Raw genomic sequence first — 26333 nt, forward strand, 5'->3', positions numbered from 1 at the left:
TGGCCTGACAGCAGGTCTAGTTGGGTGGTGGCGGTTGAAATCTTCTACTATGCCACGTGGGGTTTGTTTACCTAAGATAATGATGATCAACACGTTGTGCTTGAGATGGCGCCATCGTTCACACTGCCTGTAATGAAGAGCAATTACTGTGTAAACGTGAGAACAAATAAAGTTATGTTGAAATGAAGCGCACCGCTGTCTTTCTGGTGAAATTCTCCACCCGTTTGACATATCACACACCGACCTTCTCATTGAAAAAAAATAAGAGTTGAATCCAAGATGGTGGCATTCAAAATGGCCGTCATGTTGGTGACGCAGCCTAACACGTTTTCCCCTTTCCCGCAGCTTGTATGCAAAATTGAATCATCATCTACCAAAAAGTTTTCATCCTTCTTATGGTTGTTTCCACACTTTTGAGACTCTTCACCTCTATTCTGCAACAAGGTCACTTACTTTGGTGTGACATCTTCCCCATCTCTGCTTGCCATCAATGAATAGAAACCTTGCCCTGATCATGTTGCATGTCTCGTTACAAGAGACACAGAGAACTGATACACTGTAACAAGCCATGCAATCTACTTCCTGAAAGACCTGGCAAAACATGCTCTACCGCAATCAGTGGTCTATGAATCCCACCTGATCCGGACTCCAGACCTCAGCGGTTGTATTCTGCTGGGATTGATCAAGCTGGTCGACAACAAATATGGATGCCATTACTGCTCACGTGCTTCACTTCCCTGCTTGGGGGTATGGGCTCACGCGTTTTGCTCCTCCTTGGAGGCGGGGTATGGGTTCACGCGCTTTGCTCCTCCTTGGAGGCGGGGTATGGGCTCACGCGCTTTGCTCCTCGGAGGCGGGGTATGGTCTCACGCGCTTTGCTCCTCCTTGGAGGCGGGGTATGGGTTCACGCGCTTTGCTCCTCCTTGGAGGCGGGGTATGGTCTCACGCGCTTTGCTGCTCCTTGGAGGCGGGGTATGGTCTCACGCGCTTTGCTGCTCCTTGGAGGCGGGGTATGGTCTCACGCGCTTTGCTGCTCCTTGGAGGCGGGGTATGGTCTCACGCGCTTTGCTGCTCCTTGGAGGCGGGGTATGGGCTCACGCGCTTTGCTGCTCCTTGGAGGCGGGGTATGGGCTCACGCGCTTTGCTCCTCCTTGGAGGCGGGGTATGGGCTCACGCGCTTTGCTCCTCCTTGGAGGCGGGGTATGGGCTCACGTGCTTTGCTCCTCCTTGGAGGCGGGGTATGGGCGCACGCGCTTTGCTCCTCCGTGGAGGCGGGGTATGGGCTCACGCGCTTTGCTCCTCCTTGGAGGCGGGGTATGGGCTCACGCGCTTTGCTCCTCCTTAGGGGGGGGGGATGGGCTCACGCACCTCGCTTCCCCCGGTGGGGAGTATGAGCTCACAAGCTTCGCTCCTCCAGGGGTGTTTCTGTAATATTCCCAGATTTACCTTGTGATCTTGTTTTGCTCTCATCCTCTTCCAGACCGGGGAGTTCTCCGCTCGATTCCTCTTGAAGCTGCCAGTGGACTTCAGTAACATCCCCATCTACTTGCTGAAGGTGAGCGCTACATGGTGCACGTGTGCTTCTTGTTCTTCATCTGAAATATGTATCCCAGCTGTATGGTGTGAGTATAATGGGATGTGTACCATGTATATACCGTAAATGTAGGTGAAGTGTCTGCTATATAAATGTTCTGAGCGTTCCGTGGTGCCGTGTTTAAGCACAGAACGTAATAATGCTGTTGTGTACTGCGTGGCGGTATTATTTGGTGTTAGACTTTCTTGAGCATTATGTAATACAGTTATTGAAGCATGGAAATAAGGGTAATATTACCTATGCGCGGTATGGCGGTATTATATAATCACTGCATCGCACCATTATAATCACTCTATGGCGGTATTCTGCCTCTGATCTAATTTTCTGACCATTATGTATTAGTTATGCATTAGTTTTTGTTTTGGAGGTATTGCATGTACAGTCCCTGTGTGGCGGGATTATTTGGTTATTGCATGGGAATATTTGACCGCTGGTGTTTAACAATGTTTTGAGCATTATCTAATAGTTTTTAAGCACCTATATAATACCGCCATACTAGTACGTCATTATTACATATGTACTGTATGGCAGTGGTATTTGGGATCTGGTTTTCTTTAAGTGTACACCATATTGGGGATCTCAGCTATGCACTGCATTATTTGGTAACACTGTGGGGGCATTTGGGTACTTGTGTTTATATAGGGATATTATGCACTGTATATAGCGGTATTATATGGTAACTGTATTGTATTATTACATCACAGTATGGTGGTACTATTCAGTCACTGTATGACCGTATTAGAACATGTGCCATGCTGGTTGGTTTACAGAATGCCCCAACTTTATTTTGAAATCTTTCTTAATTAGATTATCTGCTGTACTAATGGGCTGCATACGTAATGAGGGAGACCGACCGGTCCTGGAGAAACAAAGACTCTGACTACCTGAAGCACGCTGTGCTTAGTATGTCTCGATAGTCTGAGACCCTACATGCTGCTCTGGCTGGCCAGCGCCAATCAAAGCAGGTGTCGAGTCTCAGGCCTCCTTCACACATGCGTTGCGGTAATCGCGGTGCTTTGCTGAGATTTTACATTTGTTTCGGCTGCAGGGAGCTCCGGCCGACACCAGAGTTTGGCCTGTCTCATCATTGGTGGGGTGCGCTAAACGGGCAGAAAGAGAACAAAGACCCCTCGAATATTGCAGTGCTGGAAAGCGTTGCGATCGAGTGGCTGTCTGAGCGGCCCCATGGAAAACAATGGGCGTGTTTGTACTGTGATTAGTGCAGTGCTAAAAGCTGTTAGATGCTGGTGTAGCCATCCGCCTGCCGGACGGGCTGCGGCAGCGGGCGGACTGTGCCGCGGACAGGCTGCGGCAGCGGACAGGATCATCTGCCGGAACAGTAAAAAGGTCAAACACAGCTCATCACATGAAGAAAGATCTTGGTCCACACCGTTATGCCAAGAAGCGAGTAATGTAACAGTAACAGACTCTGACATCACAAATGCATGACCACGCCTACTAATGAATGGCCACGCCTACTAATGAATAAATAATGAAGAAATGTAACACATGAAAAACAATACAAAAGCGCTATTGTATAAACACCGGATCATATATGAGGTTTAGACTACGTGGACATAGGGTTTTTAGCTGCATAATCCATTAAGTCTCGCCCGACAGTAAATTTTGTAAACCAGTCCCCGCCTCCAGTCCACCGGAACACCCCTTCAATGCCAGTGACTTGAAATGAGCTTATATCCCCTTGGTGGATGTTGCAGGCGGGAAACATCTTGCTATACCCGAGGACGGAGTAGAGACAGATATGTGCTCAGCATACGGAGTTGTAATCTATGTGATGTACATCCAGCGTGTCGCTCCAAACAGATCAGAACATCCAGTAACATAAAGGACAGCAGTCGTGTTCCTAAACAAATTAGTGTAAAGAATATGGGATGTGGGAGAGGCAGAAAATGTTTTGGTTTTACTAAAGAGCACATCTGAAACTGCCTTTAAAGGGCCTTTTACATGCAAAGGTGATCTTTCAAATGGCTGAAAGATTTAATCATGTAGCGCTGTATTTGCATAAAATGTTAATGCCTTTAATGGCCATTAACACTTTAATCATCATAGGTTTCCTCTACGAGTTGTTTGCTCAGCTGGGCATGTATTAAACACACACCCAGCTGAGCAAGCATCTGCAGGCAGATCCCATTGTTCTCCTCTGGCAGAGTGCACAGTTTACTGTATGCAAAGCAAAACACAAGGAGTACACTGTGCATTTCGCTCATCTTTCAAAAGGCTGCAGGATACATTCTAATGGAATGTATTTGCCCAGTCTTTCAGCGGCTGAACGATGGATTTTATGCAGAGCTAAAATCCATCATTCGAACGAAAAATGTACGATGCCCGAGTTTGAATTTTCAGCCGCTTGAACGAATTTTGAGCGATAATCGTTGTGTGTAAAAGGGCCTTTAGTCATGAGCCAATTGTGAGAGTAGTATTGTTGGATGAGCTAGTTGTTATCATGTTGCCTATTGTACGTCTTTTCTTGACAACAAATTTGATACCCGGACGCAGAATTTGAGTGAGGGAATCCTCCTGCGTAAGAATAGGGAGATTTTTATCTATTTTTTTTTTTTGTATGAATTGTTCAATTCACACTAAAACTAGTAGACAAAAACTAAAGACAAATGAAGTGCTGCATCAGCTGTGTCCGGTGTTGTCTGATCAGCGTCATACACTTGGATTGTCTTTTAGATCGTGCCTAATAGTTGCATCTGGTTTTTGATGCTGCTATATTTTTGCCCTATTTAAGATCCCACTACAGCAGTCTGTAGGGGCCAATATTAAAATCGGAAAACCCCTTGGGGCCACAGATTGGTTTTTAGTGGCTCACTTTGTAAGTAAGTCACTAAAAATCTATTGTATAGGTTTGGACTCTATATACTTGGGAATCTAAGAAAAAGCCCAAGCAGAATCGGATCAAACGGTTTCCCTACAAAGCACTTACTGTACCACAAATACTGTAGGTCCAGAAGAAAGAATCTTCCGCGCCGCTGCTCCCCGGGCTTAAAGGACCTTCACTGACTTGAGTGACAGTTATGTGGCCGGTCACATGACTCATTCACTGAAGGCCCTTTAACCCTGCACAGTCATGTTGCGCTGGTCGCTACTGCCACTAGTGGTGAAGTTTAGGGTTTACTCCTAACGGCGGCTAGCATGACACGACTGTGACGTCAAGAGTTTAGCGACTAGCCTCTTGACATTATAACCATGTCACAGTACCCAGTCCTCCAGAAATCCTCTGTCAGGCGGCATGGTGCCCGCGGACCGTATGTTGTGCAGGCCCGCACTATGGTAACCACGTGGCACGAGCCGTCAGAAATAACACACCGCTCTTGACTATAATCTTTTTCCAATGAACAAGCCCTTTTGGCTCTAAAAATTTCCTACTGGGAGATTTTTTTTTAACCACATGGGGGAGGAGGTCCGGCAACTTGGTGCATGTAATAGGGAGTTGGCAGCGGAGGGCTTCCTATACTACTTAGCATTAATGTTCTTTGATTAAGGCTCTCCAACAAGGAAGACGTCAAGAAAAGAGAAAGACTGAATGTTTCTGAGAACAAAAATATAAGAGACGGGAAACGGAATCAGAAAGCAAACTGGGGGAATCCTGCAGATGAGGAGGACGTCGTCTATATACCTGCCATACCAGCGGACCCTCTGCAGAAACGAGGCGTATAGACAAGACTCCTTCCATAGAGAGGGATTGGGGAAGGGGGGATGCTAAGCCCATAGGAACCACAAACCTAAAGAAGTTTTTTGTTTTTTTTTGTCGTACATAAAACTATTGTGAGAAAGTAAAAAAAAAAAAAGATGTGATAGATTATATATATACTTTTTTTACATTCAATGGTCATACCTTATGTCATATCCTGTTACCTTTAACCCCTTGAGTGGCGGGTTTCCTACCACCCTGTTGTGCCCACCAGGGCAGGTTTTTTAAAATGGTCTAATCATTGAATTTCAACTAATTTTGCAGTTGCGTCTGAAGAGCCATAACTTTTTCATTTTTCCATTGACACGGCCATATAAGGGCTTGTTTTTTGCGGGACAAGTTGTGATTTTTTGAACAGGGGGGAGGAAAAAAAGAAATGGGGGAAAAAAGAAAAAAAGGGGCCATGTCATTAAGGGGTTAAATAACGTATTAACTTCCTTCTCTGGGTCATTACGACGCATGGATACCACATGTGTGATTGTATTTTTGATTTTTTACAAAGTAAAGGGAGACAAATGTTTTTATAATTTTTTTAATAATTTTTTTCCTTTTTTTTTTTTTTTGCCCTTTAGGGGACTTCCACAGGGACCCATCAGGACCCCCTGATCACATTCCGGGGGTCCGATGGTGACAGCCCTTTACATGCTGCAGTGACAGCCCTTTACATGCTGCAGTCACATAGACTGCAGCATGTAAAGGGTTAACACAGCAGAGATCGGAGGGTTTCTCTGATCTCTGCTGTAAGAGCAGGTACCTAGCTGTCCTCTGACAGCTAACAACCAGCTCTCCCTGCCACAGAGATCATCGGCTTGCTTCTGACAAGCCGATGGTCTCTATGGCAACCTGTAAACAAACCAGTGCAGGACATTGCCGACATATCGGCAATATCTTCTGCTGGTTTTTCAAAGCCCTTGCTTTGTTCTCTGTGGGTCTGTGCAGGCAGAGCACAATGCTACAGCTTGTGGCATTGTGCTCTGCAGCTCCCATAGTGATACATAGCCCGGAAATCTTCCGGGCTATATCGCTATGGGCAGTGGAGCTCGTCCCGGAAAATTTCAGGGCGTGCCACTCAAGGGGTTAAATGAGTTGCATCTTCTACAGCCTCTATGCTATAATGAAGATAAGTTTTTGGACAAAATGTGTAGGATCCTGTTCTCACATGTGAGTGTTTTTTTTGAGATTTTTTTTTTTTTTTTTTTTTTTGCCTGCACCTAGATCTCTAGTAGCTAGTAGTGACCCCGCAGCCTGGCGCGCATCACGTGACCAGGAGACCCCCCCATAAAGGAGTGAAGTGCTGGGTAAGGCTCGGCCCCTGGGGTTTCCCATCGGTGCCGGTTCTGGCCGTGCAAACATCCTGACTATCACGTGATTCATCTCGCCTCTCTGCACTCCCGGCCCGGACCCCCTCTCCCTCTTGTTTGGGACACACTCTCTGGTTTGGGGCATTTTGCCCAATTGCCTTTGTCTAGACATGATGCTGCAGGCAGATGCGTTCCTCCTGTTCTGTGTCTCCCGGTGACAGCAGGATTCTCTTTTGTCTGTTTCCTCTCTTCATTTCTTGATTAGTTCTGTTAAAGTCATCCTAGTCCTGTATAGAGAGCCCGTCTGCATGTAACCCTGCGGCGCGGGATCGGATACACCTCACATTAGGTACAAAAGACTCTTGTTACATGAAGGAAAGTCAATGTTCTGTCGTGGTCAGCAAAATGTGCTGGCAACACGTACGATCATCAGCTTACATGGTTCTCGGTGCGCTCTAATGGTGGATGGGCTGCATTCTCAGTGATGTCACCGCTGCGCTCTATAGTGATGGATGGGTCTGCATTCTCAGTGATGTCACCGCTGCATTCTTAGTGATGTCACCGCTCCACTCTAGTGATGGATGGGGCTGCATTCTTAGTGATGTCACCGCTCCACTCTAGTGATGGATGGGGCTGCATTCTTAGTGATGTCACCGCTCCACTCTAGTGATGGATGGGGCTGCATTCTCGGTGATGTTACCGCTGCGCTCTAGTGATAGGCTGCATTTTTGGTCATGTCACTACTGTGCTCTAGTGATGGATGGGCTGCATTCTCGGTGACGTTACCGCTGCGCTTTAGTTGTGGATGGGCTGCATTCTCGGTGATGTTACCGCTGCGTTCTAGTTGTGGATAGGCTGCATTTTTGGTAATGTCATCGCTGTGCTTTAGTGACGCATAGGCTGCATTCTTGATGATGTTACCGCTGCGCTCTATAGTGATGGATAGGGCTGCATTCTCAGTGATGTCACCACTGTGCTCTAGTGATGAATGGTCTGCATTCTCGGTAATGTCACTGCTGCGCTCTAGGGATGGATGGTCTGCATTCTCGGTAATGTCACTGCTGCGCTCTAGGGATGGATGGTCTGCATTCTTGTTGATGTTACCGCTGCGCTCTATAGTGATGGATAGGGCTGCATTCTCAGTGATGTCACCACTACTCTCTAGTGATGGATAGGCTGCATTCTCGGTGATGTCACCGCTGCGCTCTAGGGAAGGATGGGCTGCATTCTGCATGATCTCACCACTGCGCTCTAGTGATAGACAGGCTGCGTTCTTGTTGATGCTACCACTGCGCTCTAGTGATGGATAGGGCTGCGTTCTTGTTGATGTTACTGCTACCGCTGTGCTCTAGTGATGGACAGGCTGCGTTCTTGTTGATGCTACCGCTGTGCTCTAGTGATGGACAGGCTGCATTCTTGTTGATGTTACCACTGCGCTCTAGTGATGGACAGGCTGCGTTCTTGTTGATGCTACCACTGCGCTCTAGTGATGGACAGGCTGCGTTCTTGTTGATGCTACCACTGCGCTCTAGGGATGGATGGGCTGCGTTCTCCATGATCTCACCACTGCGCTCTAGTGATGGACAGGCTGCGTTCTTGTTGATGATACCGCTGCGCTCTAGTGATGGACGGGCTGCGTTCTTGTTGATGATACCGCTGCGCTCTAGTGATGGACGGGCTGCATTCTCCTGCACTATTTACTGCCCTTATCGCCCAATTATGTGCCGCCATCTAAGACCGGCATTGTAATTCAGAGATGGTGACATCTTAACGTGCGTCAAGTCGCCGGAAAATGTGTTTTTAATGAATCGCATTTTCCTCTGTCGCCCGGCCACAGCCTGTAATGAGCTTTGAGAGTTAGAAGAGCTAATTGGCTGTTATTTATGTATGTGATTCACGGTCAATCTAGTCGCAGCGCAGACCGCTGGCAACGCCGGCCGCTCGCCAAACTCCTCACTAATTGCAGAAATGGAGATGAAAGTCAGGAATGATTAGACGGATTATTAACGGTTTATTCTTCTCTATCTTCTGATAATGAAGCGTCTACATGTGACATCAGTTAACAGGAAGCTCCTCGTATTACGGAAAAAACGTCCGTTCATCCGGCGCCTGATAGTCCGCATAGTCTGACGGATCGGAGATACAACAAAGGTACCGGATTAGTGACAATTATAGTCTACAATGTCTCACAAGGCACGTTTGGCAGGTTGTGGCTTTGGGAGTCCAATTCGAAGGGGCTACCACCCCCCTAAATAAGTCATGTGACCGCGGATCGTCTGTAGGTGTTCACGTATCAATCCCATCTCTTTTATGTGCATCTCCATGGAAATATTCAGGACCATGGCACTTTGTGGAGAAGCGCAGCATTTCATCGTCTCCAGCCGGGATTATACTGTCGGCGTTCCTCCCGCTGCTGATTTGTGGTGTTGCCTGTTTTCCTTCCATCTCCCTGGGAGATTTCCAAACACTTTTTTACAAGTACGCCGCAGCCGCATCAGACAAAAATTATCGTCTTTTCTCAGGGTCATGATGTAGGCAGCCCAAGTGTTCTAGGAAATAGGGCCCTAGGCCATACTACGAGGAGTCTACAAGACCAGGCTAATGGCAGTTATAGTCTTTTTTTTGTAGGGAGCAGAATTAGTGTAATTAGGATGTCCCTTATGTACAAGAATAGAACTACTATAATACTGCCCCCTATGTAGAAGAAAAGTACTATAATACTGCCTCCTACGTACCGAGTATAATACTCCCCCCCCCCCCCCCCTCCCTATGTACAAGAATATGACTACTATAATACTGCCTCCTATGTACAAGAATATAACTACTATAATACTGCCCTCTATGTACAAAAATATAACTACTATAATTCCTCTTATATACAAGAATATAACTACTATAATACTGCCCCCTATGTACAAGCATATAACTACTATAATACTGCTCCTATGTACAGGAATATAACTACTATAATACTGCCCCCTATGTACAAGAATATACCTACTATAATACTGCCCCTATGTACAAGGATATAACTACTATAATACTGTTCCCTATGTATAAGAATATAACTACTATAATACTTCCCACTATGTACAAGAATATACCTACTATAATACTGCCTCCTATGTACAAGAATATAACTACTATAATACTGCCTCCTATGTACAAGAATATAACTACTATAATACTGCCCCTATGTACAAGGATATAACTACTATAATACTGCCCCCTATGTACAAGAATATAACTACTATAATACTGCCCCCTATGTACAAGAATATAACTACTATAATACTGCTCCTATGTACAAGAATATGACTACTATAATACTGCTCCTATGTACAAGAATATGACTACTATAATACTGCCTCCTATGTACAAGAATATAACTACTATAATACTGCCCTCTATGTACAAAAATATAACCACTGTAATACTGCCCACTATGTACAAGAATATACCTACTACAATACTGCCTCCTATGTACAAGAATATCCCTACTATAATACTGCCTCCTATGTACAAGAATATAACTACTATAATACTGCCCCCTATGTACAAGCATATAACTACTATAATACTGCCCCTATGTACAGGAATATAACTACTATAATACTGCCCTCTATGTAAAAGAATATAACTACTATAATACTGCCCCTATGTACAAGGATATAACTACTATAATACTGCTCCTATGTACAAGAATATAACTACTATAATACTGCTCCTATGTACAAGAATATACCTACTATAATACTGCCCCCTATGTACAAGAATATAACTACTATAATACTGCCTCCTATGTACAAGAATATAACTACTATAATACTGCCTCATATGAATAAAAGTATAACTACTATAATACTGTCCTCTATGTACAAGAATATAACTACTATAATACTGTCCTCTATGTACAAGAATATAACTACTATAATACTGTCCTCTATGTACAAGAATATAACTACTATAATACTGCCTCCTATGTACAAGAATATAACTACTATAATACTGCCCCCTATGTACAAGAATATAACTACTATAATACTGCCCCCTATGTACAAGAATATAACTACTATAATACTGCCCCCTATGTACAAGAATATAACTACTATAATACTGCCCCCTATGTACAAGAATATAACTGCTATAATACTGCTCCCTATGTACAAGAATATAACTGCTATAATACTGCTCCCTATGTACAAGAATATAACTACTATAATACTGCCCTCTATGTACAAGAATATAACTACTATAATACTGCCCCCTATGTACAAGAATATAACTACTATAATACTGCCCCCTATGTACAAGAATATAACTACTATAATACTGCTTATATGTACAAGAATATAACTACTATAATACTGCTCCCTATGTACAAGAATATAACTACTATAATACTGCTCCTATGTACAAGAATATAACTACTATAATACTGCCTCCTATGTACAAGAATATAACTACTATAATACTGCCCCCTATGTACAAGAATATAACTACTATAATACTGCCCTCTATGTACAAGAATATAACTACTATAATACTGCTCCTATGTACAAGAATATAACTACTATAATACTGCGCCCTATGTACAAGAATATAACTACTATTATACTGTCCTCTATGTACAAGAATATAACTACTATAATACTGCCTCCTGTGTACAAGAATATAACTACTATAATACTGCTCTCTATGTACAAGAATATAACTACTATAATACTGCTCCTATGTACAAGAATATAACTACTATTATACTGCCTCCTATGTACAAGAATATAACTACTATTATACTGTCCTCTATGTACAAGAATATAACTACTATAATACTGCTCCTATGTACAAGAATATAACTACTATAATACTGCTCCTATGTACAAGAATATAACTACTATAATACTGCCCCCTATGTACAAGAATATACCTACTATAATACTGCCCCCTATGTACAAGAATATAACTACTATAATACTGCCTCCTATGTACAAGAATATAACTACTATAATACTGCCTCATATGAATAAAAGTATAACTACTATAATACTGTCCTCTATGTACAAGAATATAACTACTATAATACTGTCCTCTATGTACAAGAATATAACTACTATAATACTGTCCTCTATGTACAAGAATATAACTACTATAATACTGCCTCCTATGTACAAGAATATAACTACTATAATACTGCCTCCTATGTACAAGAATATAACTACTATAATACTGCCCCCTATGTACAAGAATATAACTACTATAATACTGCCCCCTATGTACAAGAATATAACTACTATAATACTGCCCCCTATGTACAAGAATATAACTACTATAATACTGCCCCCTATGTACAAGAATATAACTACTATAATACTGCCCCCTATGTACAAGAATATAACTGCTATAATACTGCTCCCTATGTACAAGAATATAACTGCTATAATACTGCTCCCTATGTACAAGAATATAACTGCTATAATACTGCCCTCTATGTACAAGAATATAACTACTATAATACTGCCCCCTATGTACAAGAATATAACTACTATAATACTGCGCCCTATGTACAAGAATATAACTACTATAATACTGCCTCCTATGTACAAGAATATAACTACTATAATACTGTCCCCTATGTACAAGAATATAACTACTATAATACTGCCTCCTATGTACAAGAATATAACTACTATAATACTGCCCCCTATGTACAAGAATATAACTACTATAATACTGCCCCCTATGTACAAGAATATAACTACTATAATACCGCCTCCTATGTACAAGAATATAACTACTATAATACCGCCCCCTATGTACAAGAATATAACTACTATAATACCGCCCCCTATGTACAAGAATATAACTACTATAATACCGCCCCCTATGTACAAGAATATAACTACTAAAGGCGCTAATTAACGATCGTTCAGTGTAAACGCAGGCAATGATTGAATGAAGCACAATGAATTGTTCACTTTTCGTCCATTGTTCATTCTATGCCGCACTAATGATCATCGGCTCGCTCACTAATCCTCCAATTTAAACGGCGCTCGTTTAGGCACTTATACAGTGGCTGTAGACGGCTCCACGATTTCTCGTTTGAACGCGCCAGCCACGTATCTGCTGTATAATCGGGCGGCCGAGCGAGCTCTGACATCATCCGCCCGATCACACGATACATGGTGTGAACGACCCCTTCATTCTCCTCTTTACCTGTCGCCTCCGCTGTGTGTTATGATGGATCGTGAATGGAGTTGCTTTTTCATGTCACTTAATATGAATAATTGCGGGTTTGGGGCGCTCCCTCGTCATTATTGTCCCATAATGCTCCTTCTTGAAGCGCTCGCTGCCATTTAAGTACCCTTTGGGTACATTAGAGTGGGTATGAGGGGACTTCTAGTTGTTGATCACGGGGCTCTTAGAAGTGAAAGCTTTCTATCCGTGTCTGTTTGGGTAAGCGGTGCGGGCCCCCACTCCTCGCAGACGCACAGTAATTGTCTCAGTATGTGCAGCTTTATTACCAGGGTAAACATGGCTGTCTCCTTTCTGCAGTCTCTCTATTGTTTACAGAAGTGGCGGTATAATAAGCCTTTCACAGAGGACTACTGGCACGCCGTAGGCGGGATAATGCACCGCCCGTGTGATGGGGAATATTCAGCTGCACTGCATTTCTAGCGATTAATCTATACTCCGGGTTTATATTTTATTATTAATTTCCCTGTTAAATATGTGTATAATACCCTATAAATATGGTGCAGCGACTGCCGTTGTGCCATCTGGAGGACCTGTTCATGGAGTCCTGTAGGAGATCAGACAAGATGATGATCTGCGTCACGCTCATCCCAAGCATCCGCATTATTGAATTTCGACTGCATAAAATACATTTTATTAGATCGTTTCCACTGATCGGAGTATAAGGTTGGAAGGTGTACCAATATGGCCGATATATTGACCACCCATCAGGCCTTTCCTTGATTGCCAGATTGACGTTAAGGAACTAGACGGGTCTACATCTAGCCGCATCCCCATCTTACTCTGATGTTGGGATGTCTCCTGGATGTAACTCCGGTAGTGTCTCTGTATCTACTGGATGGTGGCTTCCCGGTGACAGTTATTGTATATTGAACGATCACTGCATTAGGAACACCTACTTAAGAACGGGGGGCCTTTCTGGGCGATCACCACTGAATAGGTTCCACAAGGCGGTGCAGATCCTCCATACTCAACTCAACCAGTTCCTGCTGCGGCCGCTCCGTCAATTGGTGCATTTTCAAGATGGGTGGGAGCAGATCTCACAGCCCTTTCCAGAATAATTCAATTGTGTTCAATGGGGTTACAGACCGGTGAGTTTTGGGGGCCAGGGAAGTGTGGAGACTTCAATGTCGTGTTCCTCCAACCACTTCCTAGTGATCTGAGCTCAATGACCCGGAGCGTTGTCCTGTTGGAAGATGGCGCTGTGGACAGGGAAGACATCCTGAAAATATGGGTGCACATGGTCAGCTAACAAGTCCCTGTAGCATTCGCCATTCAAGGATGATTGTGGAATGATGACCAGCGGTCCTAGCCATCCCACGAAAATACTCCCCAGACCATAACACCACCACCACCGACTTGTTGAACCCCAGCGGTACAGCCATGAGATATAGACCACATGTGGACCCGGGCATCCATATGGCTCGGCAGGAAATGGGACTCGTTACTCCAGACAACCTTCTGCTATGTGTCCAATGTCTGTGGTGATGTGGGGTCATTAGGGGTACTCTTGTCGGTTATCGGCTAGTGAACCCCATACAACGCAAGGTACGCCACACGGTTGATGGGGTAATTTGTCTGGCTTTGCTGCTGCTCTATCTCTGGGTCACTTGGTCTACTTTTTACAGATCTACCAGATGTGCCACCTGACTCTCACCTCTAGGATCAACCACATGTGGTTGGTCGCTGTGTGATCTTCTGTCAGATCTCTGTCCATGGATCAACCAGTCTTGGTACACTTTTGATACTGTGCTTGGGGAACAGCCAACAAGTTGAAGAAATACTGGTACCACACCGCCAGGCACCAACAATCTGCCCTCGGTCAAAGTCACTCAAGTCACCATGTTTACCCATGACTGCTAAACGTTGCCTTCTGCTGCACAGAGGAGAGATTGGCACATTACCTAAGAACAGATCGTGAAGCAGCCATCACTTGGTACCATGTTACCGATCACACAATGTCACGTGCCAGCTGTTCCTAATGCATTGATTGTCCCGTGTATGGGATTTACTACTGATCCAATATGTGTTAGACATATCTTTCTATACCCTAGGATCCCATAGTCCAGAATACCGGTATAAGCAACAGTGATGCATCCATTCCTGCAGAAAGTGAACTAGATGAAGCTTCACTACAGCCCTTCCTGGGCGTTTCATACAGAGATGTCACAGTTTGGGGTGTGCAAATCGGATGCGACTTCGCGCTCTTATTACTGCCAAAGAGGAGGGAGGACAAGAGGATGCACAGTCTAGCCTCCCACTGGGGACTAGGCAGACCCTCACCAAGACCTTTGATATGAGAATTACTACCAGTCTCTGATGTAAGAGGAAGACAAGTCTGTTCAATCAGTTTCTGTACTGGAGGGATTAGGAGTTCCTGGAAGTTCTCTGCACTCTGAAGAAGTAATAATGGGGGCCAGTGTGGTGGTCGTCCCGGTAAGCTGATCTAAGAGGAGACCGGAGCCGACTGTACGCAGCACGACCGCCGACCTCATCACATATATCCGCTTTCTAGAAATCACTTTTTTCCCTGTTTTGCTTCTATAGAAAACCTCTTGACATAATCCTGTCTCTTCCTCTTCGTGTTCCTTAGGCTTTATAGTCCGGGCAGGAAGAGATGAAATCATCAGGTTATATTATTATATACCAAGCGTTATATTAAACTCTAAGCGTACTGTAATCACCCAGGTGGGTTTAAAGGAGAAGGTGCATTGCTGCCATCTCTTATGTTCTTCTCCGAGAACCGCTGAGAATTTAGTCGCCAGTCTGGCTGCTTTCACATCGGCGGGGGTTCTGGTTTCCTGCTCCATTCGAGGATCAGGAGAGAGGAATCCCCTGGCCAAACGGGTCCATCTTATGACGGAAATGAACCGCTGGACCGCATTGACTATATGATGGGGTCTGGTTGTTGTCCGCTCAGCTACTCGACATTTTACTGGAAGACAAAGCGCTGTATGCAGTGCCTGTTTTTCTGGTATTTTGTGTCAGATCTGCGACTAGCACTTCAAACTGCTCTCTGAGTTCACAATGATGTCATCGCTGCTCTCTAGTGACTGGGTGGGCTGAATTCTCAGTGATGACACTGTTACTCTCTGGTGACGGGCTGTATTTTCGGTGATGTCACCGCTGACCTGCCTACTATACATCCTCACTACTTGTATCTGGACAGTAGACCTTCTGTAGGGTCCTCTTCTACCCCTCCCACTGACCGGCCTCCTATACATCCTCACTACTTGTATCTGGACAGTAGACCTTCTGTAGGGTCCTCTTATACCCCTCCTGCTGACCTGCCTACTATACATCCTCACTACTTGTATCCAGACAGTAGACCTCCTGTAGGATCCTCTTCTACCCCTCCCGCTATCCTGCCTCCTATACATCCTCACTACTTGTATTCAGACAGTAGACCTTCTGTAGGGTCCTCTTATACCCCTCCCGCTGTCCTGCCTCCTATACATCCTCACTACTTGTATCCGGACAGTAGATCTTCTGTAGGGTCCTCTTATACCCCTACCGCTGACCTGCCTCCTATACATCCTCACTACTTGTATCTGGACAGTAGACCTTTTGTAGGGTCCTCCTCTACCACTTCCGCTGACCTGCCTCCTATACATCCTCACTACTTGTATCTAGACAGACCTTCTGTAGGGTCCTCTTATACCCGTCCCGCTGACCTGCCTACTATACATCCTCACTACTTATATCTGGACAGTAAACTTCCTGTAGTGTCCTCTTATACCCCTCCCGCTGACCTGCCTCCTATACATCCTTACTACTTGTATCTGGACAGTAGACCTTCTGTAGGGTTCTCTTCTACCCCTCCCGCTGACCTGCCTCCTATACATCCTCACTACTTGTATCCAGACAGTAGACCTTCTGTAGTGTCCTCTTATACCCCTCCCGCTGACCTGCCTCCTATACATCCTTACTACTTGTATCTGGACAGTAGACCTTCTGTAGGGTTCTCTTCTACCCCTCCCGCTGACCTGCCTCCTATACATCCTCACTACTTGTATCCAGACAGTAGACCTTCTGTAGTGTCCTCTTATACCCCTCCTGCTGACCGGCCTCCTATACATCCTCACTACTTGTATCCGGACAGTAGACCTTCTGTAGGGTCCTCTTCTAACCCTCCCACTGACCTGCCTCTTATACATCCTCACTACTTATATCTGGACAGTAGACCTTCTGTAGGGTCCTGTTATGCCCCTCCCGCTGACCGGCCGCCTATACATCCTCACTACTTGTATCTGGACAGTAGACCTTCTGTAAGGTCCTGTTATGCCCCTCCCGCTGACCTGCCTCCTATACATCCTCACTACTTGTATCTAGACAGACCTTCTGTAGGGTCCTCTTATACCCCTCCCGCTGACCTGCCTCCTATACATCCTTACTACTTGTATCTGGACAGTAGACCTTCTGTAGGGTTCTCTTCTACCCCTCCCGCTGACCTGCCTCCTATACATCCTCACTACTTGTATCCGGACAGTAGACCTTCTGTAGGGTCCTCTTCTACCCCTCCCGCTGACCGGCCTCCTATACATCCTCCCTACTTGTTTACATCATGAAATGTGAAGAGCTCCTTATGTTCTTGGATTCCTCTGATCTCTCTGGATGTAATGAAACCGTCTCCTGCGCCCTTCTTATAGATTATAGGGTGGGGTCCGGGACGCCTGTTCTGTCTTGAGGAATATCATGCAGGTGCCATCACGCCGGAGGGATCCATGATTGACTAATGATGGACGCCAATATGATGTACCGCAGTCCACGTCTGGTGGCACTCCAAGGGCCGGTCTGTACATTGTTGATGGCTTCTTAGGTTTATTTTATAAATCTCCTGTCCCTTGCTTGTAATTGACTCTTCTAGGCAATCACATAATAGGTAATTCCCCGAAACTCCCTGCCCCTCATGTCCCAAATCTCCAGTGCTGAGATCCAGAACCTCCAGATACCCCTGTGTGCTTTCAGTGGCGTCAATCATGGATCCATCCCGGTATCTTGGCTTTCATTATCAACAAAAGTCACTATACAGATTGTGCAAAACCTTAAAGGGGTGGTTACACTTTTTTGAGACCGATTGACCTGTCCCCGGGATTAGATCATCAACCACGAATTACCACCAGGGATCCCCCACAATCAGCTGTTCGCCAGGGCCGGTGTTCTGATGTAAGAAGCTGCTTTATTACCAGAAGCAACAGCTCCATACACTGCACAGAGGCCTGGAGTGGTACTACAAGCTCAGCCCCACTCACGCATTCAGCCTTTTGATGCCGACTTCACCCCCTTATTTGAAGAGGTGATATCTGCTGCTATAATTGACATGTTGCGGATTTAAATTCTGCTCCGCAGGTCAGTTTCCACACGGATTTAGTAAATCTGCTGCAGATTCGCATCAAAAACTGCACCACCTGGTGCAAATACGCAGCGCAAATATATACTGTGGAGTTGGGTGCACGGATGAATCAAAATCTGCTACATGTGAACGTACCCGAAAGGGGTTTTCTGGCACTAAACTACTGATAACCAATCCTCAGGATAGGTCATCACTAGTTGATTGGAGGGGTCCGCACCTTGGGGGTCTTCACCGATCAACTAGTTGAAAAGGCTGCAGCATGCAGGTGAGGAGTATTGTGCCCTCCTCACAATGCGGGACATCCTTTTCATTGGGCACACAGCCTAAGAGCAGCTAAGTCCCGTTCAAGTGAATGAAATTGAGCCGCAACACCTGGGGCAGCCACTATACAATGTATGGCACTGTGCCTAGTATGGACTGAAATGAGCTAAGTGACGCTTTCACTTTATACAGCTCATTGGTACAGATCCCTAGCCGCAGATCTTCACCTGTTTTGAACCATGCTGAGGATGAGGCATCAATAGTTTAGTGCTGGAATACCCCTTTTAACACTTAGAAAGTTATAGAACTTGTAAGCCATTTCAATACACTTTGGTCTTCACACGTTCAATCCGAAACTTTAGCGCAGCACAAACCAATGGTCAGCACACAGACTCCGCCAGTTCTTGGAGGCCGTACTCTAGTAGGACATGCAGCCTAAGTATACGGGTCCTATACTGATGACACATGGACTAACAATACCGCCATGTGAATACGCCCCGTATGTTCACACGACTGATTCAGCTGTGGCATTCTCCATGTAGAATCCACCCCCAAAACCGTAGTAGTACTCGGCGGTCGTTCGGATTCCGCAGCGGATCCGTGTGCAGATTTGGCCCTATCGGCGAACAGAGTTCAAGTGCGGAATTCAGGCGTGTTTCTGAATGTCACTTGTTTACGCGCAGAAGTGTGTCCGGTATATTACCCGCTGAGAGGGCTGAATCCGCGTGCTGAATAGTCGCAGGTTTCTGCCATGGTTTTACAGCCGCATTCCGCCGTGTGAACATATCCTTATTGAAGCACCGTTATCTAGTTTCTACATCACCACTTTTCCAAAAACTAGGCCAGTCTTCACGGGTCGGGGCCTCCAACAGCCCAACACCCTTTACTATACTTTACTGACAACAAGCAGAGGTCTTGCAGGAGGCAATGAAACCCAAAGTTGTCCATCGCTGGAGGAACTTCTGGGCCCCGGCACAGAGAACAGGTGAGGACTTTGTTATGGAGTCCCATTCTCCACCAGATTATAGAGATCCCGGAGAATTTGCCTTGAATCACATGTTGATGAACCAGGACCGTCTCGGGCTGTGATCACATCCGCATCGGCGGCCCCAGACTCTCCCCAATATTCCTTCAGATGCACCAGAGGCGGTCACCATGTTGGAGCCTGACGGACACCATTAGAAGTCACTGGAGTCCATCGGACGAAGCCTCTGGCTCTGGGATGTAAATGGAAACCATGGTATAAGTAGAACCATGGAAAGGGTTAACAGGTGCCAGTATATAGGAAGTGGTTTCCGCAGTGGCGTCACGTGTGGCTCATAAAGATCTTCTCTTATCAGGCATATACAGGCGGAGCGGAGATTATCTCTACTTCCACTTGTCCTCAGATGACCGATTTTAGGGTCGTTCTGTATCCGGACTCTCACTGCGCCTTAAAGGAGCTATAATAGAAGACAAGTCTCCTCCGTGAACGTGGGAAGGCCTTGCTAACATCTTAGGGCACTTTTTACATTGGCATTGGGAATTCACAGGGACCCGGAAAGGGGAATCCCGCAGCCAAATGGCTCAGTCTCTCGCATCCTAGGCCCAAAGCCTGAGGCTGCACTACTGAGACATGCTGTGATCAGACTTAAGGCTGGGACCTCCTCAGCTCACATCTTAGGGAGTCCCTTGTATGGCCGCACAACCCGGGGTCCATTCAAGCACTAAAGGGTCCTAATCCTGCTAGCTTCTTCCTCTTCTCTTTAATCACAGCTCAGCTATATTTGTGCCGCAGCAGAGCTGACTTTGCTATGTAACCTGGGGTGATATAATGGATAACGCGCTGTGAGCTCTGCTACATCCGTCATCACTGAGGATGTTATTAGTTACAATACTAGGCAACTTTTTGGTTAATTGTTCTTTTTAGCCCCACATTCTGCATGAAAAGACCCGCAAACCGCCGGGATTAGTGAGCCGGTTTTATCGGATAATTGTCGAAACATTTTATCCTGCTGAGATAATTAACACTTAAAGAGGAGCAGAAACTAACGTAATCCCACCATAATGCGCCCGTCCTGCGGGATGCAAATTACCATCCTTTCTGTGGTGATAGCCGTGAAGGGTAGAGGCGCTCCCAGCCTGCCCGCAGCCTCTTCAGACGCCATGTTAAGAAGCGCTGCCCACAGCCTCCTCGCTGTCGCCTTATAAAGCGCTGCCCACAGCCTCCTCGATGTCTCCTTTATAAAGCGCTGCCCGCAGCCTCCTCGATGTCTCCTTTATAAAGCGCTGCCTGCAGCCTCCTCGATGTCTCCTTTATAAAGCGCTGCCCGCAGCCTCCTCGATGTCTCCTTTATAAAGCGCTGCCCGCAGCCTCCTCGATGTCTCCTTTATAAAGCGCTGCCCGCAGCCTCCTCGATGTCTCCTTTATAAAGCGCTGCCCGCAGCCTCCTCGATGTCTCCTTTATAAAGCGCTGCCCGCAGCCTCCTCGATGTCTCCTTTATAAAGCGCTGCCCGCAGCCTCCTCGATGTCTCCTTTATAAAGCGCTGCCCGCAGCCTCCTCGATGTCTCCTTTATAAAGCGCTGCCCGCAGCCTCCTCGATGTCTCCTTTATAAAGCGCTGCCCGCAGCCTCCTCGATGTCTCCTTTATAAAGCGCTGCCCGCAGCCTCCTCGATGTCTCCTTTATAAAGCGCTGCCCGCAGCCTCCTCGATGTCTCCTTTATAAAGCGCTGCCCGCAGCCTCCTCGCTGTCGCCTTATAAAGCGCTGCCCGCAGCCTCCTCGTTGTCGCCTTATAAAGCGCTGCCCGCAACCTCTATGCTGTCACCTTTATAAAGCGCTGCCCGCAACCTCCTTGCTGTCGCCTTATAAAGCGCTGCCCGCAGCCTCCTCGCTGTCGCCTTATAAAGCGCTCCCCGCAGCCTCCTCGCTGTCGCCTTATAAAGCGCTGCCCGCAGCCTCCTCGCTGTCGCCTTATAAAGCGCTGCCCGCAACCTCCTCGCTGTCGCCTTATAAAGCGCTGCCCGCAGCCTCCTCGCTGTCGCCTTATAAAGCGCTCCCCACAGCCTCCACGCTGTCGCCTTATAAAGCGCTGCCCGCAACCTCCTCGATGTCTCCTTTATAAAGCACTGCCCGCAGCCTCCTCGCTGTCGTCTTATAAAGCGCTGCCCGCAACCTCCTTGCTGTCGCCTTATAAAGCGCTGCCCGCAGCCTCCTCGCTGTCGCCTTATAAAGCGCTGCCCGCAGCCTCCTCGCTGTCGCCTTATAAAGCGCTGCCCGCAACCTCCTCGCTGTCGCCTTATAAAGCGCTGCCTGCAGCCTCCTCGCTGTCTCCCTTATAAAGCGCTGCCCGCAGCCTCCTTGCTGTCGCCTTATAAAGCGCTGCCCACAGCCTCCTCGCTGTCGCCTTATAAAGCGCTGCCCACAGCCTCCTCGCTGTCGCCTTATAAAGCGCTGCCCGCAGCCTCCATGCTGTCGCCTTATAAAGCGCTGCCCTCAACCTCCTCGCTGTCGCCTTATAAAGCGCTGCCCGCAGCCTCCTCGCTGCTGCCTTATAAAGCGCTGCCCGCAGCCTCCTCGTTGTTGCCTTATAAAGCGCTGCCCGCAGCCTCCATGCTGTCGCCTTATAAAGCGCTGCCCTCAACCCTCTCGCTGTCACCTTTATAAAGCGCTGCCCGCAACCTCCTCGCTGTCGCCTTATAAAGCGCTGTCCTCAACCTCCTCGCTATCGCCTTATAAAGTGCTGCCCGCAGCCTCCTCGCTGTCGCCTTATAAAGCGCTGCCCTCAACCTCCTCGCTGCTGCCTTATAAAGCGCTGCCCGCAACCTCCTTGCTGTCGCCTTATAAAGCGCTGCCCGCAGCCTCCTCGCTGTCGCCTTATAAAGCGCTGCCCGCAGCCTCCTCGTTGTCGCCTTATAAAGCGCTGCCCGCAACCTCTATGCTGTCACCTTTATAAAGCGCTGCCCGCAGCCTCCTCGCTGTCGCCTTATAAAGCGCTGCCCTCAACCTCCTCGCTGTCGCCTTATAAAGCGCTGCCTGCAGCCTCCTCGCTGTCTCCCTTATAAAGCGCTGCCCGCAGCCTCCTTGCTGTCGCCTTATAAAGCGCTGCCCACAGCCTCCTCGCTGTCGCCTTATAAAGCGCTGCCCACAGCCTCCTCGCTGTCGCCTTATAAAGCGCTGCCCGCAGCCTCCATGCTGTCGCCTTATAAAGCGCTGCCCTCAACCTCCTCGCTGTCGCCTTATAAAGCGCTGCCCGCAGCCTCCTCGCTGCTGCCTTATAAAGCGCTGCCCGCAGCCTCCTCGTTGTTGCCTTATAAAGCGCTGCCCGCAGCCTCCATGCTGTCGCCTTATAAAGCGCTGCCCTCAACCCTCTCGCTGTCACCTTTATAAAGCGCTGCCCGCAACCTCCTCGCTGTCGCCTTATAAAGCGCTGTCCTCAACCTCCTCGCTATCGCCTTATAAAGTGCTGCCCGCAGCCTCCTCGCTGTCGCCTTATAAAGCGCTGCCCTCAACCTCCTCGCTGCTGCCTTATAAAGCGCTGCCCGCAACCTCCTTGCTGTCGCCTTATAAAGCGCTGCCCGCAGCCTCCTCGCTGTCGCCTTATAAAGCGCTGCCCTCAACCTCCTCGCTGTCGCCTTATAAAGCGCTGCCCGCAACCTCCTCGCTGTCGCCTTTATAAAGCGCTGCCCGCAGCCTCCATGCTGTCGCCTTATAAAGCGCTGCCCTCAACCCTCTCGCTGTCACCTTTATAAAGCGCTGCCCGCAACCTCCTTGCTGTCGCCTTATAAAGCGCTGCCCGCAACCTCCTCACAGACTCATGTTAAGAAGTGCTGCCCACAACCTCCGCACTGTCGCCTTGTTTAGAGGCGCTGCCCACGACCTCCTGGCACTCGCTGTACTGAGAGGCGCTGACCACGACCTCGCTGTCGCTGTACTGAGAGGCGCTGCCCACGACCACCTCGCCGTCGCTGTACTGAGAGCCGCTGCCCACGACCTCCTTGCCGTCGCTGTACTGAGAAGCGCTGCCCACGACCTTCTCCCCTTCGCTGTACTGAGAGGCGCTGCCCACAACCTCGCTGTACTAAGAGGCGCTGCCCACCCATCCATCAATTGTGTCAGATATTAAAGCCGAACCTCATTCACTTCAGTAGAGTTGGACTGCAGTACCAGGCACAACCTGTGGGCAAGTGTGCTGCTATTTTTGAAAGCAGGAAGCCATGTTTTCTTATTCATGTACATCACCTTTGAAATGTTTTCTTCTCTCTTCTAAGAAAAAGTCACAAACTGCCGGACCCCCTAGTATACTAGTAGAAAGCCCATCGCAGGACGGCGACTGCACTCTGTACATACAGGGTTATTACAAATGATCTTTGCATAATCCCATCAGTCGGTGACTAACTGACAGGAAGAACCTCTGAGTATTATACTGGGGTACTATACTGACCCCTCACAGGTCCTCCAACACATCCGGGTTGGAGGATCTCCCATAGAGAGTCCAGCTGCCTGGACAATAGTTCTGTACTGAGGAAATCCTGAAAACATGACCTGTCGGGGATATGCGTGCCTGGAGCTGAGAAGTGGTGACTTGGGGCACCTAATCCTCCTCTGCCACAGCCTGGCACTGTGCTTGATGACGAGCCCCGCCAGGTAGAGTAACTCCACATAACCCTCTGAGCTGTAACCACAAGTACTGCTCTGCCAAGTCTAAATGTAGAGCTCGGAGCGGCACAGGATGAGGCCGAAGGTGGGAAATGTGTCAGGACTTCAGTAAGTAAACAAACCCTCCGCAGGATTTGGCCGCCTGCTCGCTGTTAACACTGAGAATGGCGAAATATCACCCGCAGTGTGTTTTTATAGCTATTTCAGGTTTATTTTTAAAACCTTCCCTCCCCCCCCCCACCATGTAGACGTCTTCACTACTTAGTTAACATCCCAGAATATATCATTACAGGCCAGGACGTTATTTAACTACTTCACAACCAGCTTACTTGTTATTAGAAATGGCCTCTGCATTTTTTTTATTTCAGTATCATGATCTATAATTAAAAACTTCCTGAAATCCTGCAGTTCTCACACCGACCACTAAGCCTAAAAAAAGTCTGATACTTCCTGAGAGAACTTTTCAGCCGTCTCCTTATTATCATGGCAGGCAGGATTACAATGAGAGTTGACTCCTTTATAAATAACACAGGATCCACCGTGCACAATAGGTGAAGGTCACAGCTTACCTCCTATCTCTCCCTGCACAGGTCATGGAGCATGCCCACAATGCTCTCCCATAGAATTCTACAGGTGATATTAAAGGGGTGGTCTCGCGAAACCAAGTGGGGTTATACACTTCTGTATGGCCATATTAATGCACTTTGTAATATACATTGTGCATTAAATATGAGCCATACAGAAGTTATTCCACTTACCTGCTCCGTTGCTAGCGTCCTCGTCTCCATGGTGCCGTCTAAATTCGCTGGCAGCTTGCTTTTTTAGACGCGCTTGCGCAGTCCGGTCTTCTCCATTCAGCACGAGCCGCTTCAGTGTGCTCCCCGCTACAGCTCTTCTGCGCATGCGCAGACGAGCTGTCACTGCTCGGGAGCGCGCTGGAGCGGCCATTCTGCACCATCCTCTGTTAGAGGAAGGTGCAGAAACTGGAGCTGCCCAGCGGAGAAGCCCAGCCCAGCCCAGCCCAGCAGCCCCGAGAAGCCTCCCAGGTAAGTGATGGGTCGGGGGGGGGCTGCCGCTGCGCCGGGCGGGCTGTCGCTGCGCCGGGCGGGCTGTCGCTGCGCCGGGGGGGGCTGCCGCTGCGCCGGGCTGCGCCGGGGGGGCTGTCGCTGCGCCGGGCTGCGCCGGGGGGGCTGTCGCTAGGCCGGGGGGGGCTGTCGCTAGGCCGGGGGGGGCTGTCGCTAGGCCGGGGGGGCTGTCGCTGCGCCGGGGGAACTAGCGCTAGGCCGGGGGGGGCTGTCGCTAGGCCGGGGGGGCTGTCGCTGCGCCGGGGGAACTAGCGCTAGGCCGGGGGGGCTGTCGCTGCGATGGGGGGGGCTGTCGCTAGGCCGGGGGGGGCTGTCGCTGCGCCGGGGGAACTAGCGCTAGGCCGGGGGGGCTGTCGCTGCGATGGGGGGGCTGCCGCTAGGCCGGGGGGGGCTGTCGCTAGGCCGGGGGGGCTGTCGCTGCGATGGGGGAACTAGCGCTGGGCTCCGGAACCTAGCGCTGGGCTCCGGGGCCTTCACCTGGGCTGAGGGTCTAGCGCTGGGGAGCCGGGGGCTAGCGCCGGTTACCTGCTGTCTGGTCGGCGGCTGCGGGGCGTCTGGTCGGCGGCTGCGATGCGTCCGGTTGCCATGGAGATACAGCTGGCGGCGTCTCGGGAGCGCGCACGTCGGGCTGCAGCGAGCGACTGGGAAAGAGCCGGCGGCCATCTTGAGGAAACTTTTATAACTTGCTGAAACGCTGGAACGGTAAGTACAAACCAGCTAGGAATGTCATTTACAGGGGGGCTTAGTAATGTGTGTTTAATGGGGGGGACTGGGCAAAAAAAAAAATTAACTGCTTCCTCGAGACATCTCCTTTAATACTTACCACCTCTCCCTCCCTGTAAGAATAACCACAGTACTCTCCCATAGAAGCCTGTAGATGATGGTCATGGCTCACTTCCCTCTCTGCATCGGTCAATGAACATGCCACAGCACTCTCCTATAGAAGCCCATAGGTTCTCTTCTGTCCATTGTGTGGGTGGCCCATGAGGCTGCTGTAAAGCATGTCTCTAAATGCTGTGAACTGCAGCTCAGCCAAGATGGCCTCCTCATAGTCATGTACAGACAACAGAATAAAGAATTTACAGTCCACAAAATTAAAGCAGATTAGAAAAATAGAAAATGTTTCATT

The 26333-nt window shown here is 47.9% G+C and overlaps 1 protein-coding gene across 2 annotated transcripts in view; it reads left to right on the forward strand.

Annotated features, from left to right (window-relative positions):
• BABAM2 (BRISC and BRCA1 A complex member 2) overlaps nucleotides 1-26333 on the forward strand; it is a 133034-nt gene that overhangs the window by 26538 nt on the left and 80163 nt on the right. For both annotated transcript variants that reach the window (XM_066595415.1, XM_066595414.1), the window contains one exon: nucleotides 1481-1555. In XM_066595415.1, the coding sequence (XP_066451512.1) occupies nucleotides 1481-1555 (75 nt within the window). The remainder of the gene's footprint in view (nucleotides 1-1480; nucleotides 1556-26333) is intronic.

This window comes from Eleutherodactylus coqui, chromosome 3, assembly GCF_035609145.1.
Source record: "Eleutherodactylus coqui strain aEleCoq1 chromosome 3, aEleCoq1.hap1, whole genome shotgun sequence".
Lineage (NCBI taxonomy): Eukaryota > Metazoa > Chordata > Amphibia > Anura > Eleutherodactylidae > Eleutherodactylus > Eleutherodactylus coqui.